The 14068-nt window shown below is 35.2% G+C and overlaps 1 protein-coding gene and 1 pseudogene across 45 annotated transcripts in view; one reads left to right on the forward strand and one right to left on the reverse strand.

Moving 5' to 3' along the window:
- Positions 1–14068, reverse strand: part of FIP1L1 (factor interacting with PAPOLA and CPSF1) — a 76495-nt gene that overhangs the window by 52808 nt on the left and 9619 nt on the right. For 28 of the 45 annotated variants that reach the window (XM_044912983.1, XM_044912980.1, XM_044912966.1 and 25 more), the window contains 3 exons: positions 8911–8975; positions 8071–8178; positions 7418–7548 (listed from right to left, as the gene is read on the reverse strand). In XM_044912983.1, coding sequence (XP_044768918.1) covers positions 7418–7548; positions 8071–8178; positions 8911–8975 — 304 coding nt within the window. Of the gene's footprint in view, positions 1–7055; positions 7125–7417; positions 7549–8070; positions 8179–8910; positions 8976–14068 lie in introns of all 45 variants that reach the window. The other 17 variants (XM_044912973.1, XM_044912970.1, XM_044912978.1 and 14 more) reach the window with 4 other exon arrangements.
- On the forward strand, positions 12785–13123 carry LOC110590887 (annotated as a pseudogene).

The raw sequence follows: 14068 nt of genomic DNA on the forward strand, positions 1-14068 counted from the left end.
TTAGGTTTTATTCAAATCTGTATCCCAAGTACCTAAAAACAGTGTCTGGCATGCAATAAGTGCTCAGTATATATTTTTTATTTGATTGACTTTGGGACTCAGCTTAAATGTCACATCAAAGTCTTTCACAGGACTTGGAGTTTATAACTATAATTTTTGGCCCAGTTATCTAATTAATGACTACTTCTCCCAATAACTCTAAGGAAAACTCTAAGATTACAAAGTTGAGGTCTATAATGCTCACCTCTTCTCCCTACTCAAGGATGTTGAAGCATCCTGAGATGCTTCCTGGCATAGTCAACACTCAATTAAAAACTGGGAAGGGGAAGGAGAGAAGAGTTGAAGAAGAGAAGCAGAGGAAGGGGTAAAGAGAGAGAAGAGAACACAAATGAAAAATTATTTTTAATAGGGAGAAAAGCAAGAAAAGGTATCAAGAAGACACAGTACATTTTTAAACATGTAAAAATTGCTTCTGTTTCCTCAGTTTTCTTCTCTTTTCTTTCTTTGTAAAATACTCTAATTCTGAAAATCTTCGCCATTTTAGCAACTCTCCTAATCAACTTGCATCCACTTGTTTGTCTTTAGATGTTGCACTCAGAATTACACAGACTCAAAACTTGTTAACCAGAATGAGACTATTTTTTTTAAGCAGAATCTACTATTTTGAGAAATGACTATAAGATACCATGACAGATTTTTTTTTTTTTTTTTTTTTTTTTTAAGATTTTACTTATTTGTCAGAGAGAGCACAAGCAGGGGGAGCGGCAGGCAGAGGGAGAGGGAGAAGCAGGCTCTCCGCTGAACAGGGAGCCTGATGTGGGGCTCAATCCTAGGGCCCCGGGATCACGACCTGAGCCGAAGACAAACGCTTAACCGACTGAGCCACCCAGGCGCCCCACCATGACAAATTTTCTAAAAACAAAATCACGTCAGGTCTTACACATCCAAACAAAAGTTGAATGAAGTCTGTAACCTTGCGAAGCTAAATATTTACCCAAATTATGCTATAAGTGTACCAAAACTTAGTTTGTGAAATTTCCTTCAGCTGCCCTTCATAGTATTATTTATAAAAGGTTAACCTTACAAACAAAATAATACCTAAAAAGAAATTTGTTAAGTGTGGTACACCCAAATAATGCATTATGCAACTATTTAAAATGTCATTTATCAAAAAACTTTAATAAACTAGGAAAACATTTGCCACATAATGTTAACGTAAGAAAAGGAAAAGTAGCAAACCACATAAATTATAATTTTGTTTCAACCCACAAAAACAAAAAGACTGACAAAGCAGTAAAATTTGGGACTCTGAAAGCATATTAAAAAATAGTAACTGACTGAGCAGACTAAAGAAACGTGAATCTAAGTCAGCAACAAGAAAACAAAGATACTATGATTTTCATGGCAGGACCCCAAAAGGTTCAGGAATTGACAACTCTAGTTCCCAGAACATTTTAATCAGCCAAGTATAAATCCTCTCGGCAGGCCACTGGAATCTAGTACCTGAAAAATCAAATTGCCACAAAAAGAAAAAAACAAAATTACCCAATGATACTGACACGTGGGACTATTAAAAAAAAAACAAACAAACAGCCTTATGGTAAAGAACATAGCAAATCTTATTTATATTCAGAGTTTCCAATCACCTTTTTAGAGGCCCATTTCCTTATGAGTGAATGGCCAAAGATCAACAAACATTCGAGGAAAGTCAGTCAGAAGCCAAAAGCAATAAACACACTATGCAGGAAAATAAAACCTAAATGAAACAAACAACCTATCATTAATATAAATATCTTCTGAGAGACAGATGAGAAAAAAAAATACTGCAATACTGCATGCATGAACAACAGGATGCTACCGTTAAATACTGAAGAAAATTCGTCTTGGATATTAACAATATAACCACAGAAATGAAAAAATGAATAAAAGACTTATAAGGCTGAAGAAATCTCCCAGATACCAGAAGACAAAGAGGTAGAAAATATGAGAGTAAAGAAAATTAAAGGACTAGCATAAGAGGTCCAATATCTGAACAGGAGGTCCAGAAGACATCAGAAAGCTAAGAAAAAATAAAAACATAATAGAAGAAAATATCCCAGAAATGAAGGATATGTGCTTCCAGATTAAGAGGGTACAAATGAATGCTTGGTACAATAGATGATAATAGACACATAGTTATGAAATTTCAAAACATAGTGACAAAGCTTATACTCATCCATGGAGGAAAACAAAATCATCTATGCACGTGTGTGCACATACAGACATAAAAATAGTTTCAGAGAAGGTTGTGGGTCAATTTTTTCTTACAAACAGTCACTAGTCACTCTTTCTGTGCCCCTCACTCCAAATTATAGAATTACACAATTGTTTTTGCACCCAAGTCATTTTATTTTTATACCTATTAAACTTCATCTCCTTTCATTTCACTAAAAACAAAAACCAAAATAATGAAACAAAAACCTTACTTATATTGAAGTATATAAAAAATTATAAGAATGTCAAAATGTTGACAATCACTGTGGCATTACAGTAAACACATAGGGGTTCATTTGTACTATTTTATCTACTGGTTAGTATGTTTGAAAATTTATCTAACAAAAAGTACAAAAAAGTTATTTTAAAGAGGCTGGTAGGTGGCTTGTCTCTCAGTTGATGAAGGAGTTAAAAAAGTATCTTTGCAGTAGACATGAAAAGAACTTAAATTACGATTCTTAAATCTGCTCCTTTTTCCATTCACTAGTTTAAGATGGGTTCCTCATTCATTTCATCCCTACAATACTGCAACAGCTCCTTATCTGGTCTCTCTTACTTCCTTTTCTCTTCCTTATATTCTAAAGCCTACCCTTCTAAAGAACACTTGTCAGTTTTCTAAAAACCAAATTTGCTCATGCTATTCTCCTACTCAAGAACTTTCAAATGGCTTCCTATGGCCTACACAAATGTCTACAGGCAGTTTAAGATTAAGGTCTTTCCCATTATGGACCCATGTCTACCATTTCCAGGCTTCTCTCCTATAATATCTCCACCCCAACTCTCCTTTCATGCTATCTGGTTTTGCTCATATTGTTCTCTCTGCCTACAATGTTCTACACTCCCCTCTTTTCTACTAATGAAAACTCACTCGTCTTTTAGTTATGTTTGATTCCTTCCAGATTCTGCACCTTAGGATAACCCACTCTACCCTCTGAACTCCCTACTGCACTTTGATAACAGCACTAACATAACAGTTCTCAAAATATACCATGCTTAGTTCATATATATATGTCACTCAGATCATGAGCTCCTTGAACACAGAGACCCCGTCTCACTACAGGATCTAGTATAGTGCTGTGCACATTAGAGGTACCCAGACATAACATGAAAATTGGGAAAGTCCTTTTCCTTCTATCTGTCTCACCAATCCTAGTAATTGTAATTCAAAACAGTGGATTAGCAGATAAGAGCTTAGACTTTTTTTCCAACCACACCTTACAATCCTACCAGAATTACATTACTTATAAGCCGCTTCCAGAATTATGTTACTTATTGAGCACTTTCTTGCTCACAAACAGGCAGTAACTCCTCCAACTTGTCCTTGTTTCTAAGGCTTTCTAGTATTGAACCCTACAAAGCCACCTCTCTTCTACTCCTTTCCAAAAGAACTCCTCCAATAAGGTTAATTTCCATTTTTTTAAAACTCGTGGAAATATTTTAAAGATTTATTTATTTATGAAAGTGTGTGCACATGCGTGCAAGCACAAGCAAGGGGAGCAGGGGGAGCGGCAGGCAGAGGGAGAAGCAGACTCCCTGCTGCACAAGGAGCCCTATGTGGAACTCGATTCCAGGATGCTGGGATAATGACCTGAGCCAAAGGCAGATGCTTAACCTACTGAGTCACCCAGGCATCCAGATAAGGCTAATTTCTTAAATAATACTTTCATTCACTACTCAATTAAGCTGAGTTTCTCTGCCAAAGCCACTTCCTAATTTACAATACTTTTTCTTGTGTTCTCCACACTCAAGGTTCTGATTAAAATGGCATATGCTTCTCTAATACTGTATCTTTAGACTTTAAAAAAAATACAGAAATAGAAAGAACTATACATAATGCTCAAAGTTATTTCTAATCCCAGAGTAATTTTTTTTGCTTTTAAAATTTTTAAAATTTAAACTCAATTAATTAACATATAATGTATTAGTTTCAGAGATAGAGATCAGTTATTCATCAGTCTTATATAATACCCACTGCTCATTATATCACATGCCGTCCTTAATGCCAGTCACCCGTTACCCCATCCGCCCACCCTCTCCCCTCCAGCAACCCTCAGTTTGTTTCCTATAATTAAGTCTCTTATGGTTTGTCTCCCTCTGACTTTGCCTTGTTTTATTTTTCTCTCCCTTCCCCTATGATCCATTTTGTTTCTTAAATTCCATGAGTTAAATCACAATAATTGTCTTTCTCTGATTGACTTATTTCTCTTAGCATAATACCCTCTAGTTCCATCCATGTTGTTGCAAATGGCAAGATTTCATTGTTTTTGATGGCTGAGTAATATTCCATTGTATATATATACACCACCTCTTCTTTATCCATTCATCATGTTGTTGGACATCTGGGCTCTTTCCATAGTTTGGCTATTGTGGGCATTGCTGTTATAAACACTGGGGTGCAGGTGCCCCTTCAGATCACTATATTTGTATCTTTGGGGTAAATACTAGTATTGCAATTGCTGGGTCATCGGGTAGCTCTATTTTCAACTTCTTGGGGAACCTCCATACCGTTTCTCAGAGTGGCTACACCAGCTTGCATTCCCACCAACAGTGTAGGAGGGTTCCTCTTTCTCTGCATCCCCGCCAACATCTGTCGTTTCCTGACTTGTTAATTTTAGCCATTCTGACTGGTGTGAGGCGATATCTCACTGTGGTTTTGATTTGTATTTCTCCCAGGGTAATTCTCATCAACTCACTTCTCCAATTTCTATAGCATTTTGTCTAAAATAAACATTTTGGTATCTAATACTACCTAAGAAATTTACCTCTGCATATTTGGGATACCCATTACATTCTTAAAATATTTTTTGTATTCTTCAGGTTGCAGGATAGTAAGAAACAACTCAGATGTTTTCAAAGAACAATAGTCCTAGAGAAATTTGAACAAGGATTTTTTTTAAGGTGACAGAAACTTGCCTGAAATTTAAGGTCAAACTGCAACCTGAAAATGCCAAACACTCCCATACAACCAGTAGTTGCAGATTTTGAGCAACATCAATAAAACATATCCCAAAGACCACAATATACATTAAAAAGTTTGAGCCACACACATCATTAAAATACACACCCCAGGGATACCTGGGTGGCTCAGTCGGTTAAGCGTCCCAATTCGTGATTCTGGTTCAGCTCATGATCTCATCGGTCAAGAGGTTGAGCACCCCCACCCAGTTGGGTTCCCAGCTCAGCAGATAATCTGCTTGAGATTCTCTCCCTCTACCCCTCCCCCCGACTCGCATATACTCTCTCAATATTAAAATAATAATAATAAAAAAATAAAATAGTTTCCAAATCAGTATTTGTAACAGATGAGTAATATTTAATGTGCATTATCAAGGCAAGAAAAACCGTTAGACTACACTCATTAAATTCAAATCCTTATTCATTCAGAACTAAATAAATCAGAATGGAACAATAACCTCCTCTCATATAACCAAAAGAAACTTCAAAATAATTTTGATACACAGTATGCATATAAAAAACTCATTCACGGTGACCGCGTTCAGTAAGAGACCAGCCCTTAGGAGTTTCTTTCTATTCTTTAGTTTCAGAGGTCTACTGCAAAAAGACAAAACACATAGAACCTAGCAGTTTACAAAAGCACCTTGTTTTCATTTGTTAGAAGAAGTAAGAAGGACCACTGCAAATGAACTATTTCATCATCAAGACAACTTTTCTACCTATTCATTATAATCAAGTGTAACAGTATATTCCCTCCTTAAATGAGAAGATAGCACCAAAAAGTACCTGATGACGATTTAAATGAGAACAGACATCATTACACACTTTCAAAAGATTGACAGCAGAACAAGAACCAAATACTTACCCAAAGTAGGATGTAAATTAAAATTAAATTCTCTACCCAGAACCGTGTCCAGCAGAGCGGCTACATCTGCGGCTATAGCACACGTATTGCATAAGACAGTATTGCGGTGGACAGGGCTGCAGTCCCAAAAGGGTCACAGGGAAGTGCCTGCCTGCAGAAGTTCCCTGAGTATATAACCCAATCTAAAAGCCACTCCCAGTCTTCATTCCAGGGTCGTTCAATACAACAATTAAGAACTAAGAAGTAATAAGGTAAAGGAAAAAGAGTACACAATCAGGTTTTGAGAAAAGTTTGTAGGTTGCTGTGTATTGCAGAAGTATGAAAATATGACATTATTCTTTGGATTGGGTCTGTGATCATATGGAATGGAGAAGCCAGAAGTCAGACTTGATTTCCAAGTGGGAATATCAACCTGCAAGTCCCTACCTAAGCTTAACCCTTTTAAGTTATGAATTTTAAAAATCAACGGCTTTATCCTATTCTGTTGAGTCTTTCTTAGAGACTCCTAAAAATGCGTAAGCTTGAGACATCTTAGACTATAAGACACATTACACCAATAATTTTAGTGTCATACAGATAATAAGCAGTACGCCATCTTCCTTACCATTTTTTTTAAAGAAAATTGAGAAAAAGAAGTCTCCAATTCTGATAAAGATTATAGCATGATCTAAAGTGAGAGCTTAGTCTATTGGTGTGAACTTTTATGTCCTACAAACAAATATACACTACAATTCAAAATAAAATCACGACATATAGCAAGAGTAGTTTTACTTGGCATTTGTTAGTATAATAGGCTATAAATTCACATGCTTGCAAAAGTGGAGATAAAACAACAATCAGCAAATTTGTAAGTCACCAGGAAGCCGAAGGTTTGGAAAAAAGGTAGCTATTTCCACTTTAATCTCATCCCTTGAGTAGTGGTATGGGAGCAGACTCAAGAACAAAAAATGAGAGCAACCAAGGATAATTTACTAAAATTCACCTTAAAAAGATTGAATCTGCCATCTTGGATCTCTGCACCTGGTGTAACTTCCATAGTACAGTCTTCGGCCTAAGTTAAATAACACATTCCCCATTAAGATACCACATAATTTTTAATTGATAGGCCATATAAAGACAAACTAGCTGTGGCTAGTCTGTGACTTGAAACTAAGAACATCAGATAATCATTAATATGAAACTGAAAGGGAAGGAAGGGAAAAAAACAAACATGGTAAAGAGAACGAAAATTTTAAACTATCTTATAGCATTTAATCACCTTAATGGGGAAAAAGTGATTTATCTGGGGAGTAAAATTTGGGACTGTAGAAAAGCCTGGGGAATTCTGGAATATTTACTAATTACCGTAATTTTATTTGTAGTAGAGGTAACTGGTATAACTTCAAGTCCCATTCGTATCCTCTTTTGTTTTTCACAGTAAGCTTTCCAGGTATCTTCATTAAACCCATAATTAAAATAATCAGAAAGATCAGCACCTAAAGATAAAGCACAGTGTTAGTGTATAAATATTTCAATCCTATTTTTATGCAGTAAACTATAAAAATATAAATTTAGTGTTCTATCCGTTTTATCACCCCTTCTAATTTTCCCAATTCTCCCAATTACTACCATAAAGCAACAGTACTATAAAAATTTTTGATCAAAAGTATTTCCTTTAAGCCAGAGTATTATGCTAAGCAAAATAAGTCAGTCAGAGAAAGACAAACACCATATGATTTCACTCATGTGTAATTTAAGAAACAAAACAAATGAACACAGGGGGTAAAAAAGTATTTCCTTTAGAAATGGCATTATAATAAAACAATATGCAAATCTACTTTGGTATAATGCAGTAAGATTTAATAATACACGTCATTCCTACTCCTCATCTACTTAACGCAAGAAAAATTACATTAAAAAATAATATTCTAAATGGTTGCTAAAAAAAACAAAAACTTTTCTAATGACTGTTTGTACTAAAAATCTTTTGAAACAGATACAATCCACAATAATCTTACCAGGTTTACGCCATGGTTTATCTTCAAAAGAATCCAAATCTACCTCCAAGAGTGGAACTCCATTAATGCTTCCAGGTGCATCAAGGTCCACGCCTTTGACTTTTGTTCCTATTTTATAAAATTACAAAATGGCGAAGGAGCTGTTATTAGCAAAAAGCTGAGAGATACCACAGCTATACAGAAACCATTAACACCTTTTTACTACCGATAGCACTAAATACGGCAAAGGTTCCAAACAAAGCATTAGAGTTATATTTACCAAAAATAAAAGGTGAGATCAAGCTTTATGAAGTAGCTGTAAAATAAACTGGACTGAGAGTTTAGGGACTTGTTACTTATAAGGAATTCCTGTACCGACAGGAAGTTGCTAACTTCCGTGTTTTAAATCACTTTTTTGTACAGCCTGTGAGCTAAGTCTTTACCTTTTTAAAGGGTTGTAAAACGAACAAGAAAACCAAGCATGTGACAGGAACCCTGTGACCCACACAGCCTAAAATATTTATTATGTAGCCCTTTACAGAAAATTTGTCCAAGGGCACCTGGATGGCTCAGTCAGTTAACCATCTGTCCTCAGCTCAGGTCAAGATCCCAGGATCCTGGGATCGAGCCTCACATCAGGCCCCCTGCTCAAGCGGGCGTCTGCTTCTCCCTCTCCCTCTATGCACTCACACACAATCGCTCTCTCTCTCAATAAATAAAATCTTAAAAAAAAAAACTGTCTCTGTCATGTATGGTGAAAACCACTCTTTTTAACTGAGCTGTAACAGTTCAACCTATTTATGACCTATTCATATATACACCTTATTTTCCTATTTATACAGCCACAAATAGAAGTTTTACCTGTAGTTCCATAAACTCTTCCCCCTGTTTTGATGTTAAGATTTACAGGTGCTGTACCATAACTCCTAAAACCAAAATAAAAATTATACTGAGAAACTTAAAACAGCAATATATTCAACATGTACAAATAAATTATATACCCACACAGTAACTACATAGACTAACAATGACTTACACATTTTAGAAAACGTTCTAATTTTAAAAGAAAAAACAAATATTTTTTAAAAGTCTAACTTGTTTTCCATCTGAAAAAACCTACCTGCTACTAAGTCAATATCTCACTGTAACAAACTTCTTAAGAAATTTGGCTAAGAGGAAATAAGTCTATACATCTTGTCCTCATTTTCTCACCTCCTAGTTATTCAACATGCAGCAATCCTGCAAGAAAGAAATTTCTCCACCTTGTTTCCAAGTCCAGTGACCTCCCTGTCGTCCTTCCTGCATTGGTTACTGTTGATAAATCCTCTTTCAAATACCCATGGGGTACTTTTATCCATAAAATGAATTCATTTATATTAAATTTAAAAATAAATCTAGGGTGAAAGCAGAAGAGTGTTTGGTGGTAGTCCGTGGTTAATGACTGAGGAAATAAGAGGGAAATTTCTAGAATGCTAGTAATGTCCCATATCATGATCTGGATGGTGGTTATATGAATGTATACATATGAAACAATTATTGAGCTGTGCTTTTTTAATGTAATATAATATACACATGACAGAGGAAAAAAAAATACAAAATCTGGAGTCAGACCCAGGTTCAAATACAAGTTTTGTCAATTACTAGTTGTATAACCCTAAGTCACTTATGACCTCATGGAATTTGTATAAATTTTCTGTAATATGGGTTTACATATTAAACGTAGACAGTTTACATATTAAAAGTAGACAGTTCTCTACTTTTCCATATAATGCATTCTCGTATATGAAGAGGAAAATCAAATATACTAACCAAAATAAGGTATAGTAAGACCTCAATGTTTTCAATGATATATTTCTCATTATATTCATGTCATTTAATTTGCTTCTTTACTCTCAAAAGTTCAGGTAACTGGACTTGCAAAGATTCACTGTTTCTGATCTGCCTAATAGTTTCCATTTTTTATCTACAATGTACTAAAATTATGAGACTCAGTTTATTTACATTAGCACTATCATTTTTCGGTTTTCTGCTTAAAAAATGATATATAAAAAATGATAAGTATAATAAAATATTCAAATAATTGTATAAAACTCCACTGCTATAAATGCAGAAACTATGAAATAGCCCAAATTAAACTGTTACTGTCAGGTAGTACTATCATACAAACTTGAAGTGTTTAAGTCATCTCCATGACATTAACTCACTAGTAAATGCTTAAACACCAACAGTGCATCAGGTAGAGTTCTCGGCTAAGGAACAAGAATGAGGTACTGAACAAGTATGGCTCCTGCCCCATGATGCTTACATTTCAACAATCTAGATCCAGCACAGCAAAAGCACTTTTGGGTTATCTATATCCGATGTACAAAAGTTCTAGCTGTTTAAAAGTCAAATGTACAGGGGCGCCTGGGTGGCTTAGTCGGTTAAGGGTCTGCCTTCCACTCAGGTCATGATCTCAGGGTCCTGGGATCGAGACCCAGGTCGGGCTCCCTGCTCAGAGGGGAGTCTCCTCTCCCTCTTCCTCTCCTCCTCCCCCTGCTCGCTCTCTCTCAAATATTTATTAATAAATTTAAAAAAATTAAAAAGCCAAATGTACAAAAATCAAGTAGTCTCTAAATGGTCCTCTTACAGAATTGCTAAAGGATAAAACAAAATAGAATTCATTAAGAGGCTTAGCCGTAAGTTCAATAAATCAACTTCTTTGCTCCCACCCAGCTGCTTTCCCTTCCACGTTTTGCCTTTAAAACACCACTTTTCAGGGTACCTGCGTGGTTCAGTCAGCTAAGTGTCTGACTCTTGATTTCAGCTCAGGTCATGATCTCAGGATCATAAGATCAAGCCCCGTGTTGGGCTCCATACTCAGCGCAGTCTGCTTAGGATATTCTTTCTCTCTCTCTCCCCACCGCCAATGCCTGCCCCTACCCCAGCTCACTCGTTCTCTGTCTCTAATAAATTAAAATCTAAAAAAAATAAAATAAAAAACACTATCACTTTTCTTTTTTAAACTACTAAGGCTTTGTATTCATTGTGTGTAGAGAAGCTTAGCTATTTGGAAAATTGCACTTAAGTTAATCTGATACCTTCCATTAGACCCCCATGAGGTCTCAGGATTCTCTAGGTGCCAGATCTTACATACTTGGGTATTTAAGGAACTTCAAAATAAATGCATCAAAAAAATGTATTTTAACCTACTCCTTCTACATTACCCATACATGCTAATATACTTTTAGGTACTCAAGTAACTGCTCTAGAAAGCTCTAAGTCATTGAGTCCTTTATCTCACTCTGCATCCACAACCAGTTACCCATGTTATTTCTATTTATTATGCACTCAAATGCATCTTTTCCATCCACCCCTATACTGCTGCCACTGGCTTAGTCTGGATTATCATCTCATGTGGACAATTCAAATATATTAACTAATTTCTATTTAGTCCACCTCAACTACTGCTATCTTTTATCTTTTCAAATAAACTAACCTGCTTAAAAACCTTTAAAGGCACTAACTCCCTCAAGTGGTTTCAACAACCTTTTTCCCATCTACCGTATTCTCCAGCCATGTAGTTCCTCTAAACCATGCTTCTACTACATCTCAGTAGTGTCCTGTGCTAAATCATCAATCCTCTTCCTTCCGAGTCAAGAATTATCCAAACAAGTTCACATATTACTTCCTCTAGGACCTTTTCTTCATGTGTAGGCTTTTAGCAACTCTCAAAGTTTTCAATTCACTTTGTACATTTCTATTCTAGCACTTAAACCACACTGAAAGCATTTGCTCACATGTCTGTCTTCTTCACTACTTCTAGTAAGTAAGGACGACTTTATTATTTTCATAGTCTCATCATCAATTAATGTAGTGCCAACAAATGTTTTTAAGTGTTTATGAATGGATAAATCTCAAAGGTAAGAAACCACTTCTCTGTACAAGCTAAATTATTCCCTACTCTAAAATTTGCTTTTCATTACCTTATAGATAAAATGAACTACTTTGTAACAAAAGTATGTTGTGTAAAAAAATGCTACTTTGTACTTTCTAACAGCTTACAATAAACCCATTTAGTATTGTTCCTTGAATACAATTTGCTCTTTAAATTTGCTTCTGAAAATTCTGTGCACTAAGTATTCATCAAATGTTATTTTCTCATAGGCTCTTTCAGTTTTCAAGAGATATATCTTAAAATATCAAGGTTAAATAAGTTCTATACCCTTCAGAAAGATCTATAAATGTTACTTTGAAATGCAAAAAAAAAACCCCAAAAAAACCATAAAAAGTAGGTCTATTGAAGGGTAGAAGCATGGACAGAGATACATACATTTACACATGTGTATGGTAAAGCAAACCTAGCAAAATGTACACTGTATAATCTAAATGATGGGTAAGTGGGTGCTCACACAATTCTTTCAACTTTCTTGGATAATTTGAAATTTTTCATATTGAAATGTTGAGGAAAAACACTGAAAGACAAATGAGTTCTTAATGTTCAGTCTGATAGTTAATACAAATTTACTGAATAGTTACTATATGTAAAGCAACGTGAGGAATAGGGGAATTCATGAATATGGTTTCTACTCAAGGAATTTACAGTCTAAAGGTGATAAACATGAACCAACATAACTACATTTCATGAAACTGGAAATTCCTGTAAGAAATAAAGTTCAGGGCTGCGGTGGTTGCAGGCCTGACGAGAAACTACTGAAGTTCCTGTGGAAGTAAAGTACAATTTCCTAAGAACATAATGGATGGAGAAGAGAAAACCTATGGTGGCGGGGAAGGCCCTGACGCCATGTATGTCAAATTGATATCTTTGGATGGTCATGAATTTATTGTAAAAAGAGAACATGCACTAAAATCAGGAACAATAGAAGCCATGTTGAGTGGCCCAGGTCAGTTTGCTCAGAATGAAACTAATTAAGTCAATTTTAGAGAGATCCCTTCACATGTGCCATCAAAAGTATGCATGTATTTTATCTACAAGGTTCGCTACACTAACCGCTCCAGAGAGATTCCTGAATTCCCAATTGCACCTGAAATTGCTCTGGAAATGCTGATGGCTGCGAACTTCCTAGATCGTTAGATAAAATAAATTATAATAAACTGTTAACTTTTTCCAGTTAAAAAAAAAAAAAAGAAAGTTCAGGAAAAGTACTATGGGCGTCTATGTACATTTAATATTTGAATGCAATTTCTACCAAAAATTTGGTTGTATTAATAAAAAAAAAACCCCACCATTAGCTTAAACTGTTATATAAAATTATTTGTATTTGCAACTATAGAAGAGTATTTACTACATATACAATGATTATAATGTTCCCTTTGCATAATGCAGATGGCAAAGTCCTATTAGCATAAAGGTACTAGCATTTCACGTAAGCCCAACACTAATTTTTTAAGTGGAGATGAGAACACCAAGAGTTACCTATCCCTAACATGACTGTCTCTTCTCAACCCTGATCCTTAGTTTTAAAATTATACAGGCAGTCCTTATTATAATGCGAAATGGACCATGACAATAACTGAGTTACCTTTAAGCTCCTAAAATAACTTTTGAAAACAAATGGCTCTAGTATAGAAATATTCAAAAATATTTATGTATATATTGCTTCATTCTGGATAAGGCTGCATAATAATGAATTATAGTGCAACTGATGAAAAGTTTATGTTCCCAATGCACAAGTACCACATTATACATCTAATCTGATAAAACACAGAAAAAATACTGACTTTTATTCTACCACCATAACAAAATCACATTCTGCACTTTAATATATTCCCTTCTAGCCTTTCTGTAAGATTCTTTATGTGCTCAATGAGCTAATGACAGTCGATTTACTCAATTCAGTTTTACAGACTATAAAATTTTAGACAACATACTGTCTTAAAAAGCCAACAGGATAATTAACAACTTCAAAAATAGGATATTAAGAGCAAAAAGAAATACTTTTGATACTGTTTTTATTGGACAAAAAATTAAAAACCTAAACTCAGTTTTGGATAATATAAGGGAAGAACGTAGATGAAA

Source organism: Neomonachus schauinslandi, chromosome 2 (assembly GCF_002201575.2).
Source record: "Neomonachus schauinslandi chromosome 2, ASM220157v2, whole genome shotgun sequence".
Classification (NCBI taxonomy): Eukaryota; Metazoa; Chordata; class Mammalia; order Carnivora; family Phocidae; genus Neomonachus; species Neomonachus schauinslandi.